Genomic DNA, 26,773 nt, shown 5'->3' on the forward strand with positions numbered 1-26,773 from the left:
GGCCTCTCTCTATTCTGAAGTGTCAGCTCTACACAGCCCTGTGTTTGTAGCTAGACCAGGGCCTGGGACTAGTTGACACTGTAAATATCGTAGGAGGAGCGCATGAGTTTGCCCAAGATCACACAGCTCATGAGTGATAGCGCCCCCTTCCCTCCAGGTGGTCCGGCTCCAGCCTCGATGTATAGGTTCACTGGCGGCTCTCAGGACATTATCTTTAAAACGTTAGAAACATCCTGGTTCGCAGTTTTACTTACCCCATCACAAGAATGTGTGGGCAGCCGCCGGAGACTGCTCGTCAAACTTCTGAAATAAGGACATGGGTGGCAGCTTAGTCACCAAAGTGCAGTATAAATTGTCACTAATCAGAAGTTCCTATTGAACACACAGGGTCTGGCCCCAATTGTTTTTTTTGTTGTTGTTGGATGAAATAGGAAAATAAAGTCTTTGTATTTGTCAAGTAGTTTAAGAAATTAAAATGATTAAATTTCTTATTCAACCACTTTTCCTTAATCTGCTAAAAGCCTGAGAGGAGGTGGGTAAGAAATAGTGTTGTCCATTTTGTGTATTTGATGGGGAACTCAGAACTTGAACCCCTTACACAGGCCACATTGTTGCCTTTTTGACAATTGTCCCTTCACCCCCCACGTCAGGTGCCAAGCACCTCACCTTGTCAGCCCCCCTTTTTCAGGCTTCTTTTTAGTAGGTGGTTTCATTCCAGCATCTTTTTCCTGATTTCCCAGACTGAGTACAGAGATTTTACAAGATTAGTTGAACAATTGTGATATAAGTGGAATCCAAAAGACATTTCAGGGTTAGAATGGAAACTTGATTCTCTTCAATAGTTTATTAGAACCAACACTGGCCTGTGAGCCTTTTCTCCATAGTCTTTGTCATTTATGTGACTGGAGCCCTGCGGCCAATGGGGCCAAGGGCCGCACACCTCCGCCCTCAGCGCCTCTGCCCTCAGTGTTGCCCTAGCACATGTGATGGGCTGACGTGTTTGCAGCAGCGGTGGATGTATTTGGTGAAGCCACATGAAATTGCCATTTTTATATGTTGAAACGATCAAAACATTTGAAAATATGGACTATTGGAAATTTCCTGTGCTCAGCCTAATTAATATAAGGCAGTGTCAGTAGAGTAGCAGACAGAAGTCAGTCACTGACTAGCGGGAACTCACTCTGGATGCAGCTGCCTCCAGGGATGGTTTGGGATCAGTAATCACTGACTATTAGATAACTGTGCTAGGTCTTTGGAGAATATAAAGAAGCATAAAAGTTGGCCCTTGTTCTCAAAGCACTGATAATTCAGGTCCCAGAAACCAGCCTGGGACCAGTCACCAAAAATAAGCATCAGCCTGGATGTCGGCTGGCGAGCGGGCACCATGGCCGAGTAAAGAGAGCGGGTGAGGCGGAGAGTTGGGTTAGCAGGGAGCTAACTGCTAAGTGGGAGCTGCTGCTGCTCAGCAGGGGTCCCTTTTCCCTGGGTCCAGCTCGGTGGGTCCCGGTACCGCGCCCTTCCCAGCCGAGCGCATGCACGACCCAAGCTAGGCTGACCAGATGCTCTCTCCTTGGCATGTGAATGTTGAGCAGAGAGACAAAGATGCTAATTAATACCAGTTGAGCTTGTGGTCCATCTGGGCTTGTTGTGGCCCCTGTTTCCTGGTCTCGAGCTGTTTCCAAGTCCCTTTCTCTGGCCTGCAGTCAATTTCATGAGCTCGTGATGGCTTTTCAGTGAAGTCCCTTTTGCCTGAGTTAGCTGGAATGGGCTTCTGTTGCTTGCAACCAGAGAAGCTAACTGTTGGAGCCGGCACTCGTGACCCCCATGAGCGTGCGGGCGAGGGCAGGGTGACCCGAGAGTGGGAGGCTGTCGGCCGGGCTCCGGAGGCACCCCTGCTCTCGAGGAAGAGCAGTGCAGTTTGAGGTTAGACCCGGGTTTGGAAGGAGACTTGGAAAGAAGTGAAGCCAGGTTTCTCAGAGGGATGGACAAGGAACATGAAGGCCAAACACTGTCAACCAGGAGCCCTGGACGTGACTTTGGATCTTGAGAAATCAAATCTGTACTATGTTGGGTTCATCTGTTGTTATAGTTTTATGTTTTGCATTTTAAAAGTTTGGTGGTAAAGTCCCTTTAGACTGTTTTAGATGATCTTAGGGGAGTGAGCAGGAGAGAGATGGGAGAGGTGTGGTCCCCTCTGGGGCTAGCGCAGCTGGAGAAGTTGTCCCGGAAACCTGGTGGGCATTCCAGCACAAGGAGAGTAGGGCTTCAGGTAGACTTATTAGCAGAGCAGGTGCACGTGGCCTGAAATGAGTGGGAAGGGGCCGGGCAGAAAAAGGACAGACTCTGACAGGTGATTCTGAGAGGCCTTCCTCGCAAAGGTTGAGAGAGGGTGAGTCCAGGAGAGAGGTCTGAGAATGCAGAGGGGAGGAGATGCACCTCTACAGGTAGTCACCACCATGTAACGCCACGTAATCGGTGCGTGTAGCTGCGTGTACACAGTTGTCCCGTACGTAACAAATAGACCTGTACATCGGTGGTAGAGGAGAGAAGGAAGAAGAGTGAGTCAGTGGCAACCTAAAGTTTGGAAAACCAGCTCCTGGGAGAGTGGGGTGTTGCTGATGGGAATTGGTCCCTGCTGTGGAGGAGGAGGGGCAAAAGCCGAGTGTCCTTTGAGAGACAGTAGGAAACTCACTGAAACATCTGAGGAATTTTTGTTAGCTCTGTGATGTTTCTGTAGTTATGGTAAAGAAAAAGTCTATCTGTTAGAGACATCTAGTGAATTTTGTATGGAAGAAACAGTCTAATGTCTGGCTTTAAAACCCTCCGGAAGCAAGGCGTTGGACAAATGAAGCAGAACTTCCTCCTGTCTTTCTCTTTCTCAGTGCCTCCATTCCCTGCGTGGCACCATCAGCCAGAACCCAGGGAGTCGCTCCAGAGCCCTTCGCTCTCCCTCTCCAGTTGTTACTGCGTCCTGTCCATCCTCCTAAAAGTCCCCGAGTCTTTCTTTTAGAAACTGCCGTAGTTTAGCCTTCATCAGATCTCATCTTGTCCACTCGCCCCCGGCCTTGCTGCACTTGGATTCGTCTTCCGCGTTGGTATTGGGCTCCTAGGTGGAGCACATAGATGGACCCGTGACGTGCGCGCCTGGCCTGTTTACAGGTGACGGCTGAGCCCAGGTGCATAGGGTCAGGCGTCCGGTCGGGAAGCCTGTGCTGCGCCAGCTCTGCAGGTGGCCACCTGGCCAGAGGGCTTATACGTCATCTAGGCAAAAGGACCCGGCCTGCCTGCCCATTTAATAAGTGCCCGTGGGTCTGAGGCACCAAAATCTGTTGATGCAGCCATTCGAGTAGCCAACGTAATAATCGTGTGGAAAAGATACAAATATATATATTTTGCTGTTCCCATTGTAAATGAATCGAATCTTTCAGAGAGCAATCTGGAAATACCTAATGGGTGTCCAAATAACTTATATTCTTATATTTGATGACCATACCTTTGAGACAACGATTCCTTCAGACGTTGTAGTGTAGATGCATATTCAAAGCTACAGTGCAGCCCTGGCCAGTTTGGCTCAGCGGTTAGAGCATCGGCCTGCGGTCCAGAGGAACCCGGGTTCGGTTCCCGCTAAGGGCATGTACCTCGGTTGCAGTTTGTCCCCAGCCCTGGTTGGTCGTGTGGGTGGCAGCCACTCGATGTGTCCCTTTCACGTCGATGTTTCTCTCTCTCTCTCTGTTCCTCTCTCTCCCTCCCACTCTACCTGAAAAAAAAAAAGGAAAAATGTCCTCGGGTGAGGATAAAAAAAAAAAGCTACAGTGCAGCCCCCCCACCTCCCCAAGGCTCCCCCGTGTCGGCGGAAGGCAGCTTCCTCCTTGCAGTTTCTCACGTGGAATCCCACAGCCTTGGCCTGACTGTCAGAGCACATCCCACATCTGACCACTTCTGTCCACCCCGTGTTCCCCTGCTCTGGCCTTCACCATCTCATGCCTGGCTTGCCCCAGTAACCATCGTTGCCCTCAGACAGATACTCAGCACAGCAGCCAGATGGAGACTCGGAATGGAAGAAACATGTCGTTTCTCTGCTCAGAACTCTCGGTCATTCCCTTCTCGCCTGGGGATAGGGTGCAGGTCTCGTGTAGCCAGCGGAGCTGCGGGGACCTCCGGGCTCCTCTGCCTGCAGTGCTCACCCAGGCATCACGTTTCCGTGGCTTCCGGTTTCCACTCAGGTGTCCTCTATCAGTGACGCCTCCCCGGAACACTGGGGTGTAAAATGAAGCACCCACTGCCCTCCCACGTCCACATTCCCCCTCCTGCTCCTCCCTGTCTGAAATCTCAGAGGCAGATTTCGGGAGTCTAACCTATTGGTAGATGGTTCTGCTTCTCACAGAAACCATCTCAAGGACATGGCCTGACTAATATCCAACAGTGCCTGCCGAGGGCGGCGTTGCCCGGGCCCGTGTGTGCCCAGGTGTTGCGTCCACCTGCCTGCGCACAGCCTTTGTCGGAAGCCACGCAGTAGCCGCGCAGTAGCCGCAGCTCCGCCGGCTCAGATCACGCAGACACCTCGGTGCTCTCCCCTCGGAGCAGTCAGCCCGGGTTGAAACCGAGGAGTTTTCTCTGAGGGAAAGCTGGCAGCTCGCCCTACTTTGAAATGCAGACTGTTACGCAGCTCAGAGGTGCGAGCCCAGTGCAGCATCAGCACGTTCCGGAGACAGTCTGCGTGTCTGTGCCCAGAGTGCTGCTCCTGTGTGCCTCTCGGTCAAGGCTGGCGATGAGGTGTCTAGGTTCGGGGCCCACCGGGTCTCACCTTTGCCACCGTAGTGGGAAGCGGCCTTCGACAATACAAAAACGAATGAACGTCTGTGTTCCAGTACAACTTTGCTTATGGCACCGAAATGTGAATTTCATACAATTTTCATATAATATTTAAAAAGATAAAAATAGCCCTGGCCGGTTTGGCTCAGCGGTTGGAGCGTTGGCCTGCACACCAGAGAGCCCTGGGTTCGGTTCCCGCTAGGGGCACGTACCAAAAAAAAAAATAACCGTTAGCACACAGGCTGTTCAAAAAGTGACACCGGTGGGTTTGGCCTGCAGGCCGTAGGTTGCCCACCGGACGGGGCAGTGCCATCCGCAGGCCGCTGCGACGCGGGCCGGGTTCGGTCCGCATTCTCCGTTCAGTGGTTACGAGGCACGTGTGGCTGTTGAAATGCGGCCAGTGCGCCGGAGGAACTGCATTTGTTTATTTTAACATGAATTTTAATTTAATTTGACACAGCCCGTGTGGCTGCGGCATTGGCAGCACAGATGTGTGGGTGCAGCAGGAACGCGGACAGCGCTGTCCAGGGCCGTGCGTGGACGGCCGAGAGCTGGCGCTGGACAGCGGTGGAGGGCTGCCCTCCGCCGGCAGCGTCCTGCCTCCGCGCCTGTGTTCTCCCCGGGTCCCCACTCACGCGGCCGGGCCAAGAGTGCGCCGTGGCTGCGCGCCATCCGGGCCACTGGGTCTCAGACCCTCAGGTCCAGTGAGGGGGCAAGTCACAAAAATTCTACACTGTCCGGTACATTTTCCAAACCTCAAACACAAGCACGAGGAAACAACACTATTTGGGGGTATACAAATATATGGTAAAACCATTTTTTAAGAAAAGCAAGGGGATTCAGGCTGTGAGACCCTTGGGAGAGCGAAGGTGCCCCGGTGAGGCCCCAGTGGTGGGGCAGTGGGGCGCTGCTCGTCTGGTGTCCTGGGGAGGGAAGGGGGTGTGTGGGCCCGCTGGCCCCGTGTTTCCACCGTGAAACGCCGGCCACTGTGGCGTCACCACCGTGACTACCGAATCTGGTTTCAGTTCCCATTTACGCAGATGTTCCGTTCAAAGAGGTGATTATATTTGTTGCCTTGGTTGCATTAGAACAAGATTAGATTAGAAAACACTGTTATTTATTCAGCTCAAGAACAAAGGATTAAAATAAAAGCACGGCTCCAACTGTTTGTTTCATTTACTCTAATCGTAAATTGAATGGTACCAGACTAACCACAGGAACTCACATTGAAAACAAAAATCTGAAAACTGAAGAACAAATAGGTGTCTGAACTAGTATCGTGAAAGCGTCCCTGTGAAGTCCTACCGCGTCTGAGGGTGTCAGGACGCTGCAGCAGTATTTCATGGGCAGGTCTGCGTGCTTTCAGAAAGTACGCAGTAGTTCATGGTAAGTGGGACTCAGAGACTTTTGTGAAGGTCCGGCTTTGCTCTAGCCCCTCCAGCAATTGGCTCTGAGCTCACTGTTCAGTGGTGTCAAGCTTTTCTATGTAACATGTGCATCTTTGACTTTTCTCCTTGTTGTTCCGTCTTCGTTCTTTCCTGTATTACTGACATGGGTTTATCTTTTCTCCCTTTAGAGAGTTTTGAGGTGACAGTCACCAAAGAAGGTGATAAAGGGTTCTTTCTATCCCTCCTATGAATATTAACCCACTAACTTTGTTTATAAAATTGGGAATCAGCCCTTAAACAGAAGAAGCTGTCATGTTCTTTTACCCTATTTATTCTCCTACTTTGTTTCTATTTTTAAAAATATTGATGGAAATTGTATGTAACCAAACCCTTGGTTAGAAATATCCGGAAATCAGACATCCATTTGAACTATATGGAAAATATTGTACTTTTTTTTCATAACTGAACTTAAGAGATTCACGTCATAACCATTTTCTATTAGTTGTAATTTTGGAAGAGGTCTGTCATATTTTTAAGTGAAATATATTTTGCGAAGTTTTATATATACATCGACACATTTCTATTTGTTCTCCCATGGGCAAGAATGGAACCTAGATTTTAACTCCTAGTTATGCTGGTGAGCCAACTTAGGTGACCCTAAGTTCCTAGTCAGGCTTCCTTTTCGGGTGTGATGGGGAACAGTCCGAAACAAGGGACAGTCTAGCAAATCTCCCCGTAATGGGCACTGCATCTCACTGGTAGACACTAGCTGTTGAAATGGATGCCTGAAAAGTTGGTATTTCTACCTTTCTTGTTCAGTAGTTTGCTTTGATTCCCTAATTTTAGCCAGGCTCATTGCACAGGAAGACTTGTTTCTTCTGATTTTTTTCCTGACAGACTTTCTGTAATTATGGTGCTGAACCTATATCTCACGCTTCTTCCTCTCTCAACACTTAACTGTGCGTGTAGCCTTCTCTCTGGTCCAAACCAAAATAGCTGCCCAGCTGTCCCCGGTAGCTGGGGCGGTTTCTCCGTGTTATCAGGCCTTGGCTGTTTGCTAATGAGACCACTTTGACCCTGGAGCTGACCTAAGTACTCCTGTGAAATGCCTGTCTATATTTTCTCTTTCTCTCTTTTGTATTCCTGCATGAATGGATGCAAAGTGAAACAAGTTGCTTGGAAAGCCAGAGCCTGCTTCTTTGTACTAAAGCCCCAGAACTTACCCTGTTACCAAGCACAAACGCCCCTGCTTTGTCCACAGACCCTCTCAACCCCTGGCTGCCGAATTGTGGTCTTTGATTTCTTTGGGGGGGAGGGCTGACTCGTGCAGAGGGTGCGAGTGGCAGAAATTCTAACCTGTGCTGCTTTGACTCCCCAGGTGAGATTTGTGGATTTAAAATCCATGGGCAGAATGTCCCCTTTGACGCAGTGGTGGTGGATAAATCCACAGGCGAGGGCCTGATTCGTTCTAAAGAGAAACTAGACTGTGAGCTGCAGAAAGACTACACGTTCACCATCCAGGCCTATGACTGCGGGAGGGGGCCGGACGGCAGTGCCAACTCGAAGAAGTCTCATAAGTAAGTAAGCTGGGCAGAGAGTGTGGGAGAAGACAGGCGTGACCGTTATTGCCCCAGGCCCCAGGACTCGGTGGTCTTTTGAAATGGAAGATAGTTCTCAGCCCTGGCCGGGGAGCTCACTTGGTCAGAGCGTTGTCCTGATGCGCCAAGGCTGCAGGTTTTCCTCCCTGGCAGGGCACACACGACTCAGCCAGTGAGTGCAGAAGTATATGGAACAACAAGTCAGTGTTGCTCCGTCTCTAAAAATCAATAAAAAATAAATAAAAGGCCCGGCCAGTGTGGCTCAGTGGATTGAGTGTCATCCCATGGACTGAGAGGTCCTGGTTCGATTCCTGGCCAGGGCACATGCCTGGGTTGCAGGCTCGATCCCCAACAGGGGGCGTGCAGGAGGCAGCCGATTGATATTTCTCTCTCACATCAATGTTTCCCTCTCTCTCTCCCTCCCTTCCTCTCCCTCTAAAGTCAATAAAAACATAATAAAAGAAGAAAACAGTGCTCAGTCGTCCATCATGACATAGCAGTTTGATTGGAGACCCTTGCACATGACTTGGCACACAGTAGTTTAGATGAATGTGAGTGATTGAATTCACCAAATACCCTAGTAAAGAAACAAAGGCCCTACAGTGAAAATACAAAAAGCCCACTTTTCCCTAGAAAGATATTTTGTAGTTATGTTTATCTTTTGTCTGTAAATTTGAGCTGGTGGAAGAAAGCGACTTGCGTGTCTGGCCCAGGGTGTGATTACATCCTTCCCACCAGTTGAGGATGCTGGTCTAGCGGAGAGGGCTCTGGGTAAGACATGGAGCTCGAATCTAGTCTTTCTTCTGCCACTCACCTGCCCTTTGTCATTAGGTCAACTCAATTTTGTTACATCTCAGTTTCTACTTAGTACATTGACTCAGGAAAGATGGGCAAGTGGGTGAGAGGATGTCATGTAACTATTGTGATGGATGGCTGGATGGATGGATAAATGGATGGATAGATGGATAGATGGGATGGATGGCTGTCTGGATGGAAGGAATAGATAGCTGTAAGGGATGGCTGGATGGATGGATGGTGTGGATGGATGGATGGGGTGGATGGATGGATGGATGGATGGATGGATGGGGTGGATGGATGGATGGGGTGAATGGATGGATGGGGGTGGATGGATGGATGGAGTGGATGGATGGATGGGGTGGATGGATGGATGGGGTGGATGGATGGATGGGGGTGAATGGATGGATGGGGTGGATGGATGGATGAATGGGGTGAATGGATGGATGGGGTGGATGGATGGATGAATGGGGTGAATGGATGGATGGGGTGAGTGGATGGATGGGGTGGATGGATGGATGGGGTGGATGGATGGATGGGGTGGATGGATGGATGGGGTGAATGGATGGATAGATGGATGGATGGGGTGGATGGATGAATGGGGTGAATGGATGGATGGGGTGAGTGGATGGATGGGGTGGATGGATGGATGGGGTGGATGGATGGATGGGGTGGATGGATGGATGGGGTGGATGGATGGATGGGGTGGATGGATGGATGGGGTGAATGGATGGATAGATGGATGGATGGGGTGGATGGATGAATGGGGTGAATGGATGGATGGGGTGAGTGGATGGATGGGGTGGATGGATGGACGGATGGGGTGGATGGCGTTGAGGTCTAGAGGGTCTTGGTGAACAGTGGGGGTGCGAGTGCCAATGAACCACTCCTTATACTTGTTACACACTGTTTTCCTTGAAAAGGGTCTTATTTTGGTCAGAGATCTTGTCTCATTCGGAACACGTCCTGATCAATAGCCCTTAAGACCAGCAGTTTTCTGTCTTGGTCTGACTGTGCCAAGCTGGGGAGATGGAACCTGGCAGCATGGGGTTCGTCAGGAAGGGCAGCATTGAGGTCACGTTGAGGCCCCTTGTTTGCTGAATCAACAGTGGGTGGTGTCCCAGGCACACGCCGCGAATGGTCCCTGTCCATGGAAGCAGGACAAGCCTCGTTTCAGTGCTCACCAGTTCCCATCTTCCAGCTTGTTCCTCACCCCTTCTTCCTTTGGCTCTAGTTGTTTCTGTGTTTTGCAACAAAATATTTTTAACTTTGTGATAAAGAGAGCTAACCCACATCTGATATAGTTTATCCCCTTCTGCATGCCCTGTCCAGTGTTGTCAGATAGCATCCTGGGTGTCTCTTATTTTATGTTACTGCTTTTTTGTTTTTTTATATCCTCACCTGAGGATATGTTTGAATTAACTTATAAGGGTGGGGGGCAGAGAGAGAGAGAGAAAGAAACATTGATGTAAGAGAGAAATATTGATCGGTTGCCTCTTGTACGTGCCCCGACCATGATTAAACCCACAACATAGATATTGCCCTGACCAGGAATCAAACCTGAAACCTTTTTGGTACATAGGACCAACCAACTTAGCCACCTGTCCAGGACTGTGTTACTGCTTTCTTACCAGCTGCCTTATTCCTAGGACCTGGAAAAATCAACCCAAATTTTAACTTTCCTGTTGTCTCCACGCTAAACTAAAAACAATGAATAGTTTAATTTTTTTTATCTTTTTTTTTTTTTTATAGAGAGAGAGAGAGAGATAGAAACATCGATGAGAGAGAACATCGACTGGCTGCCTCCTGCATGCCCCCCACTGGATGCCCCCCACTGGGGATTGGGCCCACAACCTGGGCATGTGCCCTGACTGGGAATTGAACCGGTGACCTCTTGGTGCAGGGGTCAACGCTCAACCACTGAGATACACCGGACAGGCATGAATAGTTTAATTTTTAACTTTTATCTTTACTATAAAATTTAATAAAAGGTATCAGGAAAAGAAAATTTAAAAATAGGGCAGAATTTGGGGGGGATAAAAAGATAATGCAGTTCTTTTTCCCCTTCCAGGGCAACTGTCCACATCCAGGTGAACGATGTTAATGAATACGCACCTGTATTCAAGGAGAAGTCCTACCAAGCGACAGTCGTCGAGGGGAAGCGGTACGAGAGCATCCTGAGGGTGGAGGCCGTGGACGCAGACTGCTCCCCTCAGTTCAGCCAGATCTGCAGCTATGAAATCGTCACCCCGGACGTGCCCTTCACTGTCGACAAGGACGGTGAGAACGGGGCGGCCGCTCCCCACTACGGGGCAGTCCATGCAGGCTGTCCCTTCTAAGGGGCAGTCCATGCAGGCTGTCCCTTCTAAGGGGCAGTCCATGCAGGCTGTCCCTTCTAAGGGGCAGTCCATGCAGGCTGTCCCTTCTAAGGGGCAGTCCATGCAGGCTGTCCCTTCTAAGCCAGCCAGTCTCAAGACTAAACTCGATGTTTCAGTGACTCACAGATTGGACACCCAGTCCATTTGGGCAGCTTGAACAACAGGCAGTTGTGTCTCAGTTCCGGAGGCTGGGAAGTCCAGGTCCGGGTGCAGCCCATTCAGGGTCCCGCGTTCCTGGCGTACAGAGGCCACCTCTCTGTGTCTACGGGGCAGGAGAGACAGAGCTTTCTGGTCTCCTCCTCCTCTGATAAGGCCTCTAATTCCAACATGGGGACTCCCCCTCATCACCTCCCCGAAACCCAAGTTCCTCCCAAAGGCCCCACTTTCTAAAATGGCCACACCGAGGGTTAGGACTCCAACATGTGAACTTTGGGGGACAGGAACATCCGGTCCATAGCAGAGACCTAGGGTGTGTGTGTTTCACGGTTCAGTGTTTATTCTGTTCCCTGAAAGCCTGTGACCTCTGCTGGGGGTTCCTTTTCCTTTCCCATAAGTCTAGTAAATCCCCTGCCTATCATGTCGCTGTTTTTATCTTCTGAACTCTCAGTCAGCATGCATCTGGATGAGGCTTGCAGGCCCCTCCATCCTCAGTCGTTGGATAGAATCAGCTCATTCTAGAGTTTAACTGCCTGATGAGGTTATGGCTTCAGGATGATGTAGTGTCTCCATTGTTAATGCACAGTCCAGAATCTGCCAAAATTACCGACACGGCAAGCACTTTGCAGACACCTTTGCTCAAGGTCAAAAGCAGGCTTCGCTTCTAGTGGGTGGGGAGGAAATCTCTCTCTCTGTCATAAAGTAAACTTTTAGCAAAAAGTATTTAGCCCTGGCCAGTTTTGCTCAGTGGTTAGAGCATCAGCCCCTGGACCAGAGAGACCCGGGTTCGGTTCCCGCTAAGGGCATGTACCTCGGTTGCAGTTTGTCCCCGGCCCCAGTTGGTCATGTGAGTGGCAACCACTCGATGTGTCTCTCTCACGTCAATATTTCTCTCTCTCCATTCCTCCCTGTCTCCCTCCTGCTCTATCTGAAGATAAACGGGGAAAAAAAGTCCTCGGGTGAGGATAAAAAAACAAAATAAAAAAAGAAGTATTTAAAGCAGCTTGCTCTTATATTTAATATTTGAAGAACTTGAATTACTTTATCTTTTTTATTCTGCTATATGTAAATTTTGAAGTAAATATGAAAACAGTCCGAAACTGTCTAAGAATAAATGGAGGTGAGCTGCGCGGGCTCCGCGGCGGGCTTGCTGTTCGAGCGCAGGCGGCGCGCTGTCTCAGGTGGTTCCCGTCAGTGGGTCCAGGGCCGGGACACGTGCAGTTCGAGTTCCGGCAGAGGGCGGAAGTGAAACCAGCCTGGGTCTGGGTTCTCACCGCTGCTTTTCCCTGGAAGGTTACATAAAGAACACGGAGAAGCTGGACTATGGGAAGGAACACCAGTACAAGCTGACCGTCACGGCCCACGACTGCGGGAAGAAAAGAGCAGCCGAGGACGTGTTGGTCAAGATCAGCATCAGGCCCAGCTGCACCCCTGGGTGGCAAGGTGAGCCCCTTCGCATCTCTCTGCTCACCCCTGTTCCTACGTCTGTACGGCACAGAAACCTGTGTGTTTCCTCCTCTCCTCCCACTGACTTGTGGCCCACGTAGGATGGAACAGCAAGGTCGAGTACGAGCCGGGCACCGGCGCTTTGGCCCTCTTCCCGAACGCCCACCTCGAGACCTGTGAGGAATCAGTGGCCTCGGTGCAGGTGAAGCTGGAGCTGGAGACCAGCCACATAGGGAAAGGGTGTGACCGCGACACCTACTCTGAGCAGTCCCTTCACCGGCTCTGTGGTAAGGAGCCAGAGGCACCCCCATGTGGAAGTGTGTGTGTGTGTGGGGGGGTGTTCATGGTCATTACCTAGAACAGACTCTGACTTTCTGACGTGGCTGTTGCTGCCTCTCCGGCTAATTGTCCTACCAGATGGGGTACATTCCCCATGAAAGTCTGTTGAAAATGTTATTTTATGTGCATTTTTTAAAATACGTTTTTTAAAAATTGATTTTAGAGAGAGAAGGAGAGATAGAAACATTAATGAGAGAGAAACATTAACATCGATCGGCTGCCTCCTGTACGCTCCTTGCTGGGCATTGAGCCCGAGACCTCTCGGTGCATGGGATGACGCGCAAACACTGAGCCACCCGACTAGGCTTATGTGCATTTTTAAGAATCACTGATCTGAAGACTGTTTTTCCGACATACATTGAGAATCATCAAAATAGAAATTATATACGTGGAGGGAGTTTTAAATGAAACGAGATGTTTATTTGGGGACGGAAGAAAAAACTACAGGTAAGTGCTATATGGTGAATAAGCAAATGGGAAAACGTGTCGTGGCACCTCCCAGTGATTAATATACCAAAGTGTTTTACGACTCTGAGTCCAAGTATTCATAACCATGTACCCAATCCATGTAAGTCAAGAGGTCTGGAATGTTTTCTGTATTGAATTATGTATATAAGAATAATGTATAAAACTTACCTTCTTGTAATGCCATTTTTTTAATGGTATTACATGAACATTTTCTCAGCAGAGTAGTGTAAAGGTGGGAAGAAGGGGAAGAGTGTTATTGGTCAGTGCTCCCTGTATGCTGGGTGTCTCCGCGAGTTGTTTCATTGACTTCCCATCGGGCCTACGACGGAGGCAGCAGTGGCCTCGTCTTTCAGAGGAATTGAGACTGAGCGAGACCAAGTCCTCGCCCAAAATCACACTTTCAGGAGGAAGTGGCAGAACGGGAGTGTGGACCAAGGTCAGATATTATTCTAGTGATCAGGTTATTCCAGCCAAATCATGTAGCTCCTAGGAATTGAGACGTCAAGGAGAGCGTGGCTGGGAGCGCTTGCAAAGTCTTATACGGACAGATTGTTTTAAAAAGGGAGCTTGGCCCGACTGGTGTGGCTCAGTGGACTGAGCGTTGCCCCATGGACTGAGAGGTCCCGGTTTGATTCCTGGCAGGGCACATGCCCAGGTTGTGGGCTCAATCCCTAATAGGGGGTGTGCAGGAGGCGGCCAAAGATGTTTATCTCTCTCCCTCTCTCTCAAAAATCAATAAAAACATATTTAAGAAAAAAAGTAGTGCCCTGGCCGGTTTGGCGCAGCGGTTGGAGCGTCGGCCTGCGGTACTGAGAGACCCGGGTTCGGTTCCCGCTAAGGGCATGTACCTCGGTTGCAGTTTGTCCCCAGCCCTGGTCGGTTGTGCGGGTGGCAGCCACTCGATGTGTCCCTTTCACATCGATGTTTCTCTCTCTCTCTCTGATCCTCTCTCTCCCCCCCACTCAACCTAAACAAAAAATGGAAAAATGTCCTCTGGTGAGGATTAAAAAAAAAAAAAAAAAGAAAGAAAAAAAGTAGTGTGTAAAATAGCTGATAATTTTTTCATGCTTTTTTTCCCCTGGCTTAGTAATTCCATTTCTAGGAGTTTATTCTAAGGGAGTGATCATGGAGACACGCAAACGTGTTCATCAAGGCAAGGTTTATCTTAGGAAAAAATGTGGGACAACCTCAGTCCGCCAGGGAGGTCGGTTCAGTCAGTTACGGTGTATCTGTGTGATGAACTGCTGGTCAGACATTTTCCTTCAGGCTCTAGAAGGAGATGGGTGGGAATGCACGTGTGTATGTGCGCATGACTCCATTTCTACAACATGTACATATTCATAAAGGACTAGAAGTGCTTGTGTGCAAATGTGAATTGTGGCTTACAGGTAATGCTTCTTTTTTCTTCCTAGCTTTTAAACAAATATCCATGCTTATTATTTATGAACTTTTCTTGTAATAAAAGCCCTTCCTTTTGAGAAAAATAAAGTGGATCTAGTGACTGTACAAACCCTGAGACAAGGATGGTGATCAGCGTGGCTTTGAGGGCTGTGCCTTTGAGGCTGCCCACGCTGCGTACCAAGTGTCACTGTGGTGCTCTAGGTGCAGCGTCTGGCACTGCGGAGCTGCTCCCTTCCCCGAATGGCTCCTTGAACTGGACCGTCGGCCTCCCCACTGACAACGGCCACGACAGCGACCAGGTCTTTGAGTTCAATGGCACTCAGGCGGTCAGGATCCCCGATGGCGTCGTTTCTGTTAACCCGAAGGAGCCCTTTGCGATCTCTGTGTGGATGAGGCACGGGCCTCTTGGCAAGAGGAAGGAGACGATTCTCTGCAGCTCAGACAAAGCAGGTCAGCGTTGCTGGGGAGGGTGGTGCTTCTGTGTCTACCACGGTGGCTGTGGACACCTTCCCCGGAGGTCCCAGGGGCTGATTGGTTACATGCATCATTCTGTGTCTTGCACCAGGTCACCTGTCAGTACTACCATCGCCCTGTGTTTGGGCATTTGAAGTAGAAACCCAACTGTGTTTGTTTCTGACCCTGCCTTGGCCCAACTGGGGAGTTCATTTATGTTGATAAAACCGTCTTCAAAATCCATTGAAGAAATAGCTTTTATTTCTCCCTCAGGTCTTAATTTGGCAATTCACCGGTTACATTTCTCTTTGCAGATATGAACCGGCACCATTATTCCCTCTTTGTCCACGGCTGCCGGTTTATTTTCCTCCTCCGTCAGGATCCTTCGGGAGAGAAGAAGTACAAACCTGCAGAATTCCACTGGAAGTTGACTCAGGTGAGCGAATGGGAAACTCGCCGACTCTGCCCTTTCCAGAGACGAACAAGGTGTGCCGACCTCACCCGGGCCTGGCTGCTTCTGGGCAGGGATTCTTATGGTTCTGGTTCTGCGTCTGTGCGTCACAGGAGAGCAGATTAAGTCCTCTGAACTCCTGTCCACTGAAGGCCTACGTTATTTTTACATATATGTATTTTATACATGAAATAGTAATATAAAGACATTATATTTTAAATGCAAAATACCATGTTATAACTTTCTAAAAAAGCAGCCCTTGCTTAAAAGTTGGGATTGAGATCCTTGCGTTTGCTCATTCATCATTTAAGGCTTTGCCTCCCAAACGGTGCCGAGAGTGTTCACATTCTCAAGGCACCAGCAAGCTTGACGTCTTTCGGACGCAGCAGGAGCCGCCAGCTGGAGGGAGTTTCCGGTGCTAAGGCGGCTCCCATGACACCCCTCTGGACACAGGCATGCCTTTCCCAGCAGCTGGGCCAGAACGCACTCGGTGCGGCCACAGTTCTCACTTAGTTCGTTCCGATGGCTGTTCGAGAAGCAATGTTTTTGGTTTGTTATTTGTTCAAATAGAGTGGGAGAAAGAGAGAGAGAAACATCGACATGAAAGGGACACATCGAGTGGCTGCCACCCACACAACCCAACCAGGGCCAGGGACAAACTGCAACCGAGGTACGTGCCCTTAGCAGGAACTGAACCCAGGACTCTCTGGACTGCAGGCCGATGCTCTAACTGCTGAGCCAAACTGGCCAGGGCACAAGAAGCAATTTGTTTGAAAAACTGAATCTTTTTTTTTTTTGTAAATAAACGTGGATTACTTTATTGTAAGAGTCACAACTGCAGGGCTACCCCGCACCCCTTGCGATGATGTGCTGGTTCCGTCGGAAGGCTCCCCGCAGACCCCTCCGCACCGAGGGCCCGGGGCTGCCGCAGCTGCTGCCCTGCAGGCTGTGGGGCGTCAGGCAGCCCCTCCCAGGCTCTCCGCTCACTTCCAGAAGCTCCAGAACCGAGGACGACACCTGGGCTGGTCCAGCAGCCCCCACCTGTCCTGAAGGAGTCCTGGGGTGACTGTGCCACACTTGCAGTCCATCCCACGGAGCGGCTGCACCAGGCCAGGCCCACGCCCCTCCTCGGCCTCTGATCTGCCTTTTCCACTCATCCCTGTGCCAGCAACCGGCTCCTACCTCCCGCTGCAGGGCGCATGACAACCTGGTGACCGGAGGGCCGCCAAGAGCTGGGGAAGAAGCAGGAGCTTTGACCCGGGGGGGTTCAGGCTGCCAGCACAAACCAGCCTCCCCGCACCCGCGCCCAGTGTCAGGCCATCAGTCTGCAGACGTTCACGGCCAGAACGCTGAGCGAACACCAGCCTCTCTGCTCTCTGCCACCTCATGACGCAAATGGGGCACTGCAGCCACACCTGCAACGAATCATCATTTTTTTTCCATTGGAAATAATGTAAATGAAATAAATCCATTCCAGACCCCCAAAAGCAAAAAAAAAAAAAAAAATCCACAAAAATATTCACAGCACAATTTCCTGAGATGTTAACAACTTGCAGTTTAGCAGTAAACTGACTCATACTCAGGCATTCTCTCCTGTTTGTCACCTGAGAGACTGTTGGCTGATCATACAGGTATTAGTGTGAAAGGGTTGTCGAGTCGAGAACTGAAGTTTTGTTTGACAGCTGAGACATTTTTTTTTGTGAGCAACTTGGTTGAGAACCGAATTGTTCAAGATGGGAGATGTTTGCCCAGCCAGTGTGGCTCAGTGGTTGAGTGTCGACCCGTGCACCAAGAGGTCTCTGGTTTGATTCCCAGTCAGGGCACGTGCCCAGGTTGTGAGTCAAATCCCCAGTGGGGGGCATGCAGGAGGCGGCTAGTCGATAGTCTCTCATTGATGTTTTTCTCTCTCTTTCTCCCTCTCCCTTCCTCTCTCTCTCAAATCAATAAAGAAAAATAAATTAAAAAATTTTAAAAGATGGGAGATGTTTGAAAACCGAGGTTTGACTACTTTCAAAAGACACAGTTGGTCAGAATGACTTGTTTTCTAGCATCTTCATGGTGTTAAAATAGATGCTTCCCGCCCTCTGCCGCCCCAGGATCAGAAGCCCACTGCTTTTCCCCACCTGCTCACAGTTCAGGGCTAAGTGGTCACCTTGTCGCCAGGGTTGCCGTGGGTGTTGGATGCTAAGTACAATGTTACTCTGCTGCCGCCCTGGAAACCTGCAGTACTTATAAACCAGGGTGTGATAGAAGCTGCTTTTTAAATTTTTTGTTTTTATACTTTTTTTTCTTTATTGATTTTAGAGAGAGAGGAAGGGGGGAAAGAGAGAGAGATAGAGAGATAGAAACATCGATGAGAGAGAACATCGATTGGCCACCTCCTGCATGCCCCCCACTGGGGATCGGACCCACAACCTGGGCACGTGTCCTGACCAAGAATTGAGCCCGCGACCTCTTGGTGCAGGGGTCGACACCCAACCACTGAGCCACACCGGCTGGGCAAAGCTGCTTTCTGAAGGAGCTTCTCCCATCAGAACTTCTTTTAAATAGAGACTTAAACTAAAATTACGGTTTTATCAATCTCACAAGTGAACTACTGCGTGGTTCCTTTGTTTAGAAATATTTCATGTAATGTGTGTACATATATAATAAATATACAGTGTTAAAGGGTTAATTTTTTTCTATAATTTCAACTAATTTACATTAGTTGCAGCTGCTTTTTTAGGGAGTATGCTTTGGTAACTTCATTTATTCAGATGTCTCGGGTCTCGATTTCACATTTGTTTCTTGCAGTTTAAATTGGGTAAGCTTTTTCAAAGAACATTTAAAACAATTTTATCCCACAACATCTCTTTCTCTGTGTTCTTGAGTGTCTGCCTGTTCCGCTAGAGCCAGAAGTCAGGGGACGCCAGACCTGCAAGGGCCTTGGCGTCTGCAGACCACTGTCCCCCCGACAGCCAGGGAGACACTCTGGAGATGCGCCTTCATGATAGGAGAGGAACTCAGCTTAATTTGGCAGCTGAGCTTATATTCCTATTTACGTAGATCATCAACTCTGAGTGGGAAAGGAGAATACATGTACCAGTGTGCCTTCCGAGAGGAGGTGTGTGCGGCTTCGATGCAGACAAGGCGTGTCAGTGTGACCCCATGGCAGGCTGCGGCAGGGCCGTCCATCCTGCGATATGGGACGTTCGCGCTCAGCGGAAGAGGGTTGAGCAGTGCCCCCTGGTCTGACATATCCTAGAGACGATAGTGTTGCCTTGGCCTTTTTGGTGAGATGTTGGGTGAGGTGTATTTTGTTGTTAGATACTTTTTAAAAATCTTGTTCTTTCTAGGAAGACACGTATTTCTTCTCAGTGACTTGTCCTCCATGTGCGGTTGTATTGCTGTCACTGTGGTGACTCTGGGTGAGAGGGAGGTGGGCCGTCACGCGCTACTCCTCCTTCCGCCTCTCGTAGGTCTGTGATGAGAAGTGGCACCACTACGTCCTCAACGTGGAGATCCCAAGGGTCACGCTCTACGTGGACGGTGTTTCTCACGAGCCCTTCTCGGTGACCGAAGACTTCCCGCTTCACCCAGCCAAGATCGAGACTCAGCTTGTGGTCGGCGCCTGCTGGCAAGGTAACAGTCCCGAGCACCCCTTGCCTCCCGGGCTCGGGAATGAGATGAGTCCCGTCTGCTCTGCTGGTGGGAGCAGGCTGTGCCCAGTACCTCCCCCTCCTTTCCCTCGCCTTCTCGTCCTTCCCGGGCATCGCTCGCAGGGCATTGCTGGAGCCCGCTCCGCGGCGGCCCTGTGGATGGGCGCTCCCTGAAGTTCAGGGGCTGGGAGGGAGGGAGCATTGCACAGCGGGAGACTGTAATTGAGGCACATTCTGTGAATTAATCCGTTTGATGAAAAGTTAATGAAAACACGGAGGCGACAGGCTTCAGCCAGAGGACTTCCAGAGTGGTCAGCGCTTGACAGCCTGGTGGGAGCGCCTCCGACAGGCGCTGCGCTTGCGAGATGCACGGACATGCTGCTGGAGCACCGGGAAGGGCCATGGTGCCATTTATCTGCGCCAAGTGGCAGCTCCGTGCCAGTTCCTTTGCATAAGTGTCTCGTTATCCTTGTGTGAGTCTGTGGGGAGGAAGCTGTTTTTATAGCTGCAGAAACAAGCTCCGAGAAGTAGTGAGCCCGTGTTCCCAGCTGGGTCCTCGTGGAGCAAGGATTTGAGCCCCTGAAGCTGGTGCGTCCAGGAGGTGTAACCCTTTCTGTGCCATGGAGCCCTTCGGTGGCCTGGGGAAGCGTGTGGGCCCCTCAGATAATTTCGTATTAATCTATGAAATAGAATACATAGATTTTCCCAGGTAACCATTAAACTGAAATGTAGTTACCAAAGCACAGAAAGACAGGTGTGTGCATGGCGTCACCTGTGCCTCGCAGCAGGCCCCGGGCTGCGTGGCTTCAGAGCGGCAGGGGCGGTGCTGGCCCAGTGATGTCTGCGGCGCCGGGACAGGCGCAGTTTCTGCCGACACCGCTGTGGTTGGTGGCTGACCGTTTACAACCAAAAGAGAACTAAATCTGAGAAGTTAGTGAAGGGACCCCTCAGCCTGCCCTCGAGGTCACAGGCCCCGCAGCAGCCCTCGCACTCGGCCGTGAGCCGTGTCACTTCAGGGCGTCACCGCCGTACAGACACCTGCTAGGCAGGCCTTTTAGTTCCTCCCTGTGGAAGCGCCGTCGGCCCTGAGTTAGGTTAGATGTTCGCGAATGAGCCCACTTTCTAAGACGGCTGTGTCTTTTACAGGAATTTGAATTTCATGATTTTCCTGCAGATTTTTTCCATTGAAAAGGAGTAAGACAGTAATTTAGAGTGAATCTCTTTGGCAAATTCCCAGATTTAATTTTGGTGAAAATTCATCCATTGAGACCAAGGGATGAGGAATAAATTATTAGGGATACAGGAATTTTTTAGTTGCTATTCTTAAATTCTCAGTTCGAATTTGCTTCCCAAATTACACAAAAATTTCTGGAAAACTATTTTACAACTAAAAATACAAGGACAAACATAAATGTTGTTTTATTTTCTGGGAGCCTTGTTGCTTGGGTTAAAATAGACCATCCTGACACCCTGCCTTCCTTAGTTCCTGTTATGGCACAGTTCTGCCCTCAAAACGCCAATTTCCACTTCCTTTTTTTTCAATCCTCACCTGAGGATACTTGTTTCCATTTATCTTCAGATAGAGTAGAGGGGAGAGAGAGAGAAATATCAGTGTGCCTCCCACATGACTCCGAGGCACATGCCCTTGACCGGACTTGAACCGCGGGCCGATGCTCTAACCGCCGAGCCAAACCGGCCATGGCAGTTCCCACTTCTCTCTTTCTGCCTTCGTCCTCAGCATCCTCGGCCAGAAAAATCGGCCTGAATTCCCAAATCAAACACCAGTTTTATAAAATTTGGTTGACAGGGAGGAAGCTCTCCTCTGTCCTTCCGGTGGATTTGAACTCTCTTCCTTACACACTCGCCACGAGAGCCACGGCTGATGGTGTGTCGAGGTCACAGGAGCCTCGGTGCTCTGGCTCACCGCCCCCGCTGCCCTCCCCACCCCTGTGTGCCCCGAGCCACCGCGGGGCTGTGCACACAGATAGGGCTCCCACACCGTGTTCTGGACGGTGGGCGTCCTGACTCCGTCGCTGGGTGTGCCTCTCTGCTCTGGCGCTGTGCTCGGGCCACTGGACCTGGAGCTCCAGGAGCTGTGTGCAATCGGAGCCCCGGGCCCGCCTTGGATGAATCCGGTTTCTCTGGGTGAATTCCTTAACCTCTGCCTCTTCCTTCCTGCTCGGGAAAAGTGGAGGAAAATGCCTTCTTTTCTCTCACTTAGAGGTTTAAGTCTAGACTGATGCGAACTTGTTTTGAACTTTCAAAAAAGATGTCCTTTTACAAGTTACTGGACCCCAGCCTGTGGACACCTGCGTGTCCCTGGTAGGAAGGACAGTGCTTCGGGTCCGGGCCGGGTGTCACTCATGTCTGGTTCATCCCTGCAGTTCGTGTGAGCCCCTCCTTACGTCCGGCCCAGCGGACTCCTTGCGGAGACACGTGAGCTCAGTGCATGTGCTCTGACTCCTCCTCGTTGAGTCCAGCCTACGGTTTGGCCAGGGGGAGTGAGAGGTGGACCAGAAGAGTACGGGAAGTGTGGGGTGGGAGGCACCCTCTGGGGAAAGGTTATCAAGTACAGACTTGCTTCCAGGTGCAGTATGTCCGCAAGGCAGAGGGATGCGAGGGGAATTTTTCAAAACGAATTCCTAAGGTCCAGTGTGCAGAGCCTAACCTCGTGGTCTTTCTCTGTTGTCTCTGTCTTGCTTCTCTGCAGAGTACTCGGGAGTTGACACTGACAATGACACTGAGCCTGTACCTGTGGCCTCGGCAGGTTGCTGGATTCCCCTCTTGGTTCACTGTTGTGTTTCACTTAACACGAGACATCGATTCATTGCACATTTTGCATGGAATGTCCAAGTTGCATTTGGTCCCAGACACCATCTTAGCAGCTGCTTTGCGTGCACCCCCCCCCCCCCCCCATGGCTTCAGGGGATTTCCCTTTTCTTCCCACTCTGAGCTCCGTTACAGAGAGCCAATGACTCATTCATGCACTAATGGGATTTTTATTTTTCTCATCCAATTTTACCCTGATCCCCCTACATGAGGCTCCTCCCTGCCCAAGTCTCCGGCGCCAGGTTTAGGGCACCTCCTGGCTCTCAGGTGGCTGAACCATGAGACAAGAAAAGATTTGTTTCTAGATCCTAACCTGACTGATGCCAAATTTTAAACATAGGTTCGTAAGAAATCTCGGTCCCTAGCGATGGTTGATAGTGCTGTTTGGTGTCCTTATCAGGGGTGAGACATGCTTTTGAAAACTGGTCTCTCCTCTAGTCCGTGTAAGAATAAGACTCGCTGTCACCTGTGCTTTCTGTCAAGGGCCAGTTTCTGGGTGTTGGTTTTTCCTCTGACGTCCGCACTTCCCGGACACCCTCAGCTTTAGGAGGAGGCGCGATGGCTCCCCACAGCCCCCTGAAAGGCCTTGCCCCAGGCCTGTAAGAGCAGGCTGGGTTATAAGCACCCTTTTCTTTTTCTAGGCATGCTGTGTGGGTTCACTGCCATGTTGGTCTGTGTCCCAGAGTTTGCCCAGAAAAAGCAGTCCAGAGTGTGAACCAGCTGGTTGACAAGAGGCTGTGCTATAGCACATGTCACTTGTGCACCATGGTGACAGGTGTGGGCTAGGCCACTCTCACCAATGAGTGGCCAGATGTGTGGGGACACTTGGGACCTCTTGGCTTCCAGGCTTCGGGCGAAGGACCCGAGTCCTCTGCTCCAGGCCATGTGCATGATCACACACACGTTAATTTCTTCATGTAGACGCAAGGCTAACAGAACTGGTCCGAACTAACCCGCATGTCCATCCATTATGCTGCCACCAGTAACAGTGCATTGGGAAAGGAAGCGGGGGGCTCTGGACTGCACCCCTAACCGCCTGTTTTCCCCCCACCCTGTTCCAAAGGTGGTGACCTGCACATGACCCAGTTTTTTCGAGGTGATCTGGCTGGCCTAACGATCCGGTCTGGCAGACTCACTGACAAGAAGGTGATCGATTGTCTGTATACCTGCAAAGAGGGGTTAGACCTGCAAGTCCCGGAAGACGGCGGCAGAGGCGTGAAGGTAACGCGTCCGCCTGCGCAGTGGTGCCGGCTTCTAAACCACACGGGTGGAGGCTGTTGGCAGAGGTTGGTCTGTGACTGATCCTGAACTCTTTCCCTCATAACACCTCTGGCCCAGAGCTGTGGGTTTTTTCTCTCGTCCCAGCCAATTCCCTAGCTCTCTGGACACCAGCTCTCCAGGTGTGCAACAGCTGGCGAAGGGCTCAGTCCCACCAGGCTGCCCCCACTTCCGGTGCCAGTTGCAAGAATCTGGCCCTTGCATGGCCTGTACTTCTGTTTGACTTGGCTACGAAGTTGGGGGTTCCTACAATCTTCACACCTTCCTGCTCTTTAGGTTCAACAATTGTTAGAACTGCTCAGAAAACTGTTTACTGTTACCAGTTGTTTATAAAGGTTACAACTCAGGAAAAGCCAAACGGAAGAGAGTCACAGGGCCACGGTGAGGGCAGGTGCGCGAAGCTTCCCTGGTGTCCAGAAGTCTCCCTGCGGCACCTCCTGTGTTCACCTGGAAGCTCCCAGCCCTGTGTGCAGGGTTTTTATGGAGGTCCCATCACGTAGGCATGGTTGACTGTCACTGACCATTGGTGATCAGTTCATCTCCAACCACTCGTCACATGGTTGGTTCCCCTGGCAACCAGCCCCTTTTCTGAAACTATCTAGGACCCCACCAAGAGTCACCTTGTTAACTACACTCTGGGCTGGTTGGAAGGGACTTAGGAATGAATAATAAGAGCTGCTCTGGTCACTCAGAAAATGCCTAGGGTTAAGGAGTTCTGTGCCAGAAGCCAGGGCCAAAGACCAAGTGTATTTCTTACACCACATGCGTTTGCGCCTTAGAAGTACTTTGTAGAAGAGGGCCTTTTTCAGTCCTCACCCGAGGACATTTTTTACTTCAGGGAGAGAGAGAGAAACATCAACGTGAGAGACACATCGACTGGTTGCCTCCCGCACGACCCCATCCAGCGCTGGGGACGAGCTGGAACCAAGGTACAGGCCCTTGACCAGAATCAAACCCGGGACTCACTGGTCTGTGGGCCGACACTAACCACTGAGCAAACCTGCCAGGGCCAGAAGAGGGTCTTGAGCAGCAGAAGTACGTGAGTTTTCTTCTCCAGGTCAATCCGAGTCAGTCCCAGCTAATCAGTGCTCTCTGCCGAAGCCTTTGTGATTTCAGCTGTCTCCGGCCAGAACCTCACTCCTCTCCTCTCTCCGTCCGGCGCGCTCCAGGTCCAAGCCGACCCCCGCCAGTCCGTGCTGACCTTGGAGGCCGAGGACGCGGGGCAGCTGGAGAAGGCTGTGCAGCGCGTCGCCTACCTGAACGCCCGGCAGTTCCCCACGCCTGGGATCCGGAGGCTCAGGCTCACCAGCACCGTCAAGTATGTGCTGGGTGTTTCCTTTCTCTTTTTTTAATATGTTTTTATTGATTTTTTAGGGAGAGATAGAAACATTGATGTGAGAAAGAAACATCGATAGGCTGCCTCCTGCACACCCCCTACTGGGGATTGAGCCCGAAACCGGGGCACGTGCCCTGACCGGGAATCGAACCGGACCTCTCAGTCCATGGGACCACGCTCAAAACTGAGCAACACCGGCCGGGCTGTGCTGGTTTTTAACAGTAAGCCTTCTGTGCTCACTGACACTTGAGAAAAAACATGTGTATTTAGGTTTTAAGACAGCCCAGCCCCCTCTGTAAGGAAAGGTGAGCCCTCTCTCACCACCAGAAAGTCGGGGTGACGTGTGTTGGTGTTGGAAGCGTGTCGGGGAGTGGCGCTGTCTCCGTGTTGGTGGCTTCCCTCTGGTGTGCCACCTCTGCCCGCCTCTCAGAGCCCTGACCTCTGTTCCCGTCCTGCTGGCAGGTGTTTCAATGAGGCCACCTGTGCTCCGGTCCCGCCGGTCGACAGCTACGTGATGGTCTTGCAGCCGGAGGAGCCCAAGATCAGCCTCAGTGGTGTCCACCATTTTGCTCGAGCAGCTTCTGAATTTGAAAGCTCAGAAGGGGTTTTCCTTTTCCCCGAGCTTCGGATCATCAGCACCATCACGAGAGAAGTGGAGCCCAATGGAGAAGGGGACGAGGACCCCACAGGTAACAGCCCCTCTGCCGGGGACAGCGCCCTGACCTTGTATTGAAACGGCTGCCAAGCCCCCGCACTGCGGCCCTTGTCCCCGGCCTTTTCTCTGGGAGTTGGGGAGATTTGATGGCTTCTGGAACCTGGCCCAAGGGCAGAGCTCACTGTGATCTCTGGAAACCCACCTGGGGGGTCCTTCGATTTTTCTGGCTTGAGGTCTGAATCCGAGCTGAGCTCTGAGGAGGTAGAGAGGAGGACATTGTCCCAGGAGACGCTGTCGCTGCTGCGCCTGGGCTGCACCTCTGCTGGCCGGCCTGCCCCCAGGGGGACGGGTGCCCCATTCTCCAGCCTTCCCAGTGACCAGTCCACCTGGACACATTCAGTACCCCCCTTCTTTGTCCTGAAAAGGACTCTGAGTTTGACGATGACCCCTCAAGCTGTGGAGTGTATCGTCCCCCCACCCCACCCGTGCACCAAGGCCTCTGCTAGTCCTGGTTGGGCCGTTTTTGCAGTTCAAGAGTCACTGGTGTCTGAGGAGATCGTGCACGACCTGGACACGTGCGAGGTGACAGTGCAGGGAGAGGAGCTGAACCCTGAGCAGGAGAGCCTGGAGGTGGACATGGCCCGCCTGCAACACAAGGGCATGGAAGTGAGCAGCTCCGACCTGGGGGTGATCTTCACAGGTGAGAGGCCAGAGGCACCCAGCCGGGGCAGCAAGAGCCCTAGACGCGCCCCCCCCCTTCTGTCTCAGGGCTTGGAGCGCGTCCCGGAGGAGATGGGAAGGGAGGTGTCTTCCGGGATCGGACGAAGTGTAGGCCCTCGCTGCCTTGTGCCCTGTCCTTACGAGGGCAGAGGTCAGGCATGTGGCTCAGCCCCTCACGAGGGAGGGGCCCCCACACACTTGGCACTCGCTCCTGCAGTTGGAAAGCGAAACGTGACTGCTGGCCCAGCTGGCCCAGGTGCCTGGCTGCAGCCAGCCCTGGCCCTGCCCGTGTTCCCAGCTTCAGCCCAGGCCCTGACCTCACCTCCTCCCCCCACAGGCGTGGACACCATGGCCAGCTACGAGGAGGTGCTGCACCTCCTGCGCTACCGCAACTGGCGCGCCAGGTCCTTGCTCGACCGGAAGTTCAAGCTCGTCTGCTCCGAGCTCAATGGACGCTACATCAGCAATGAGTTCCAGGTGGAGGTGAGCGCGGGGCTCCCGCTGGGCAGGGCCCCACGCATGGCCCTGGTGTTGGCAAATGCTGGTTTTCAGAGCATCCGTGGTGGAACGACTGGGGTTGGTCCCGGGGTGCAGTCTGTTCCGGCCTGGGGGCTGCTGCTGGTCAGACCCTC

The 26,773-nt window shown here is 51.4% G+C and overlaps 1 protein-coding gene and 1 non-coding gene across 2 annotated transcripts in view; one reads left to right on the forward strand and one right to left on the reverse strand.

Annotated features, from left to right (window-relative positions):
* CLSTN1 (calsyntenin 1) overlaps positions 1-26,773 on the forward strand; it is a 66,650-nt gene that overhangs the window by 36,421 nt on the left and 3,456 nt on the right. Inside the window, exons 3-16 of the mRNA XM_036256845.1 lie at positions 6,389-6,418; positions 7,579-7,777; positions 10,665-10,873; positions 12,421-12,570; positions 12,675-12,860; positions 14,983-15,231; positions 15,549-15,670; positions 19,144-19,306; positions 22,034-22,090; positions 23,216-23,373; positions 24,600-24,748; positions 25,229-25,455; positions 25,951-26,121; positions 26,479-26,624. Of these exons, the coding sequence (XP_036112738.1) occupies positions 6,389-6,418; positions 7,579-7,777; positions 10,665-10,873; positions 12,421-12,570; positions 12,675-12,860; positions 14,983-15,231; positions 15,549-15,670; positions 19,144-19,306; positions 22,034-22,090; positions 23,216-23,373; positions 24,600-24,748; positions 25,229-25,455; positions 25,951-26,121; positions 26,479-26,624 (2,216 nt within the window). The remainder of the gene's footprint in view (positions 1-6,388; positions 6,419-7,578; positions 7,778-10,664; positions 10,874-12,420; positions 12,571-12,674; positions 12,861-14,982; positions 15,232-15,548; positions 15,671-19,143; positions 19,307-22,033; positions 22,091-23,215; positions 23,374-24,599; positions 24,749-25,228; positions 25,456-25,950; positions 26,122-26,478; positions 26,625-26,773) is intronic.
* LOC118627424 lies at positions 16,994-17,118 on the reverse strand. The gene has a single exon (XR_004959167.1). It is a non-coding gene; the product is annotated as a small nucleolar RNA SNORA17 (small nucleolar RNA).

Source organism: Molossus molossus, unplaced genomic scaffold (assembly GCF_014108415.1).
Source record: "Molossus molossus isolate mMolMol1 unplaced genomic scaffold, mMolMol1.p scaffold_m16_p_12, whole genome shotgun sequence".
In the NCBI taxonomy this organism is placed as follows: Eukaryota; Metazoa; Chordata; class Mammalia; order Chiroptera; family Molossidae; genus Molossus; species Molossus molossus.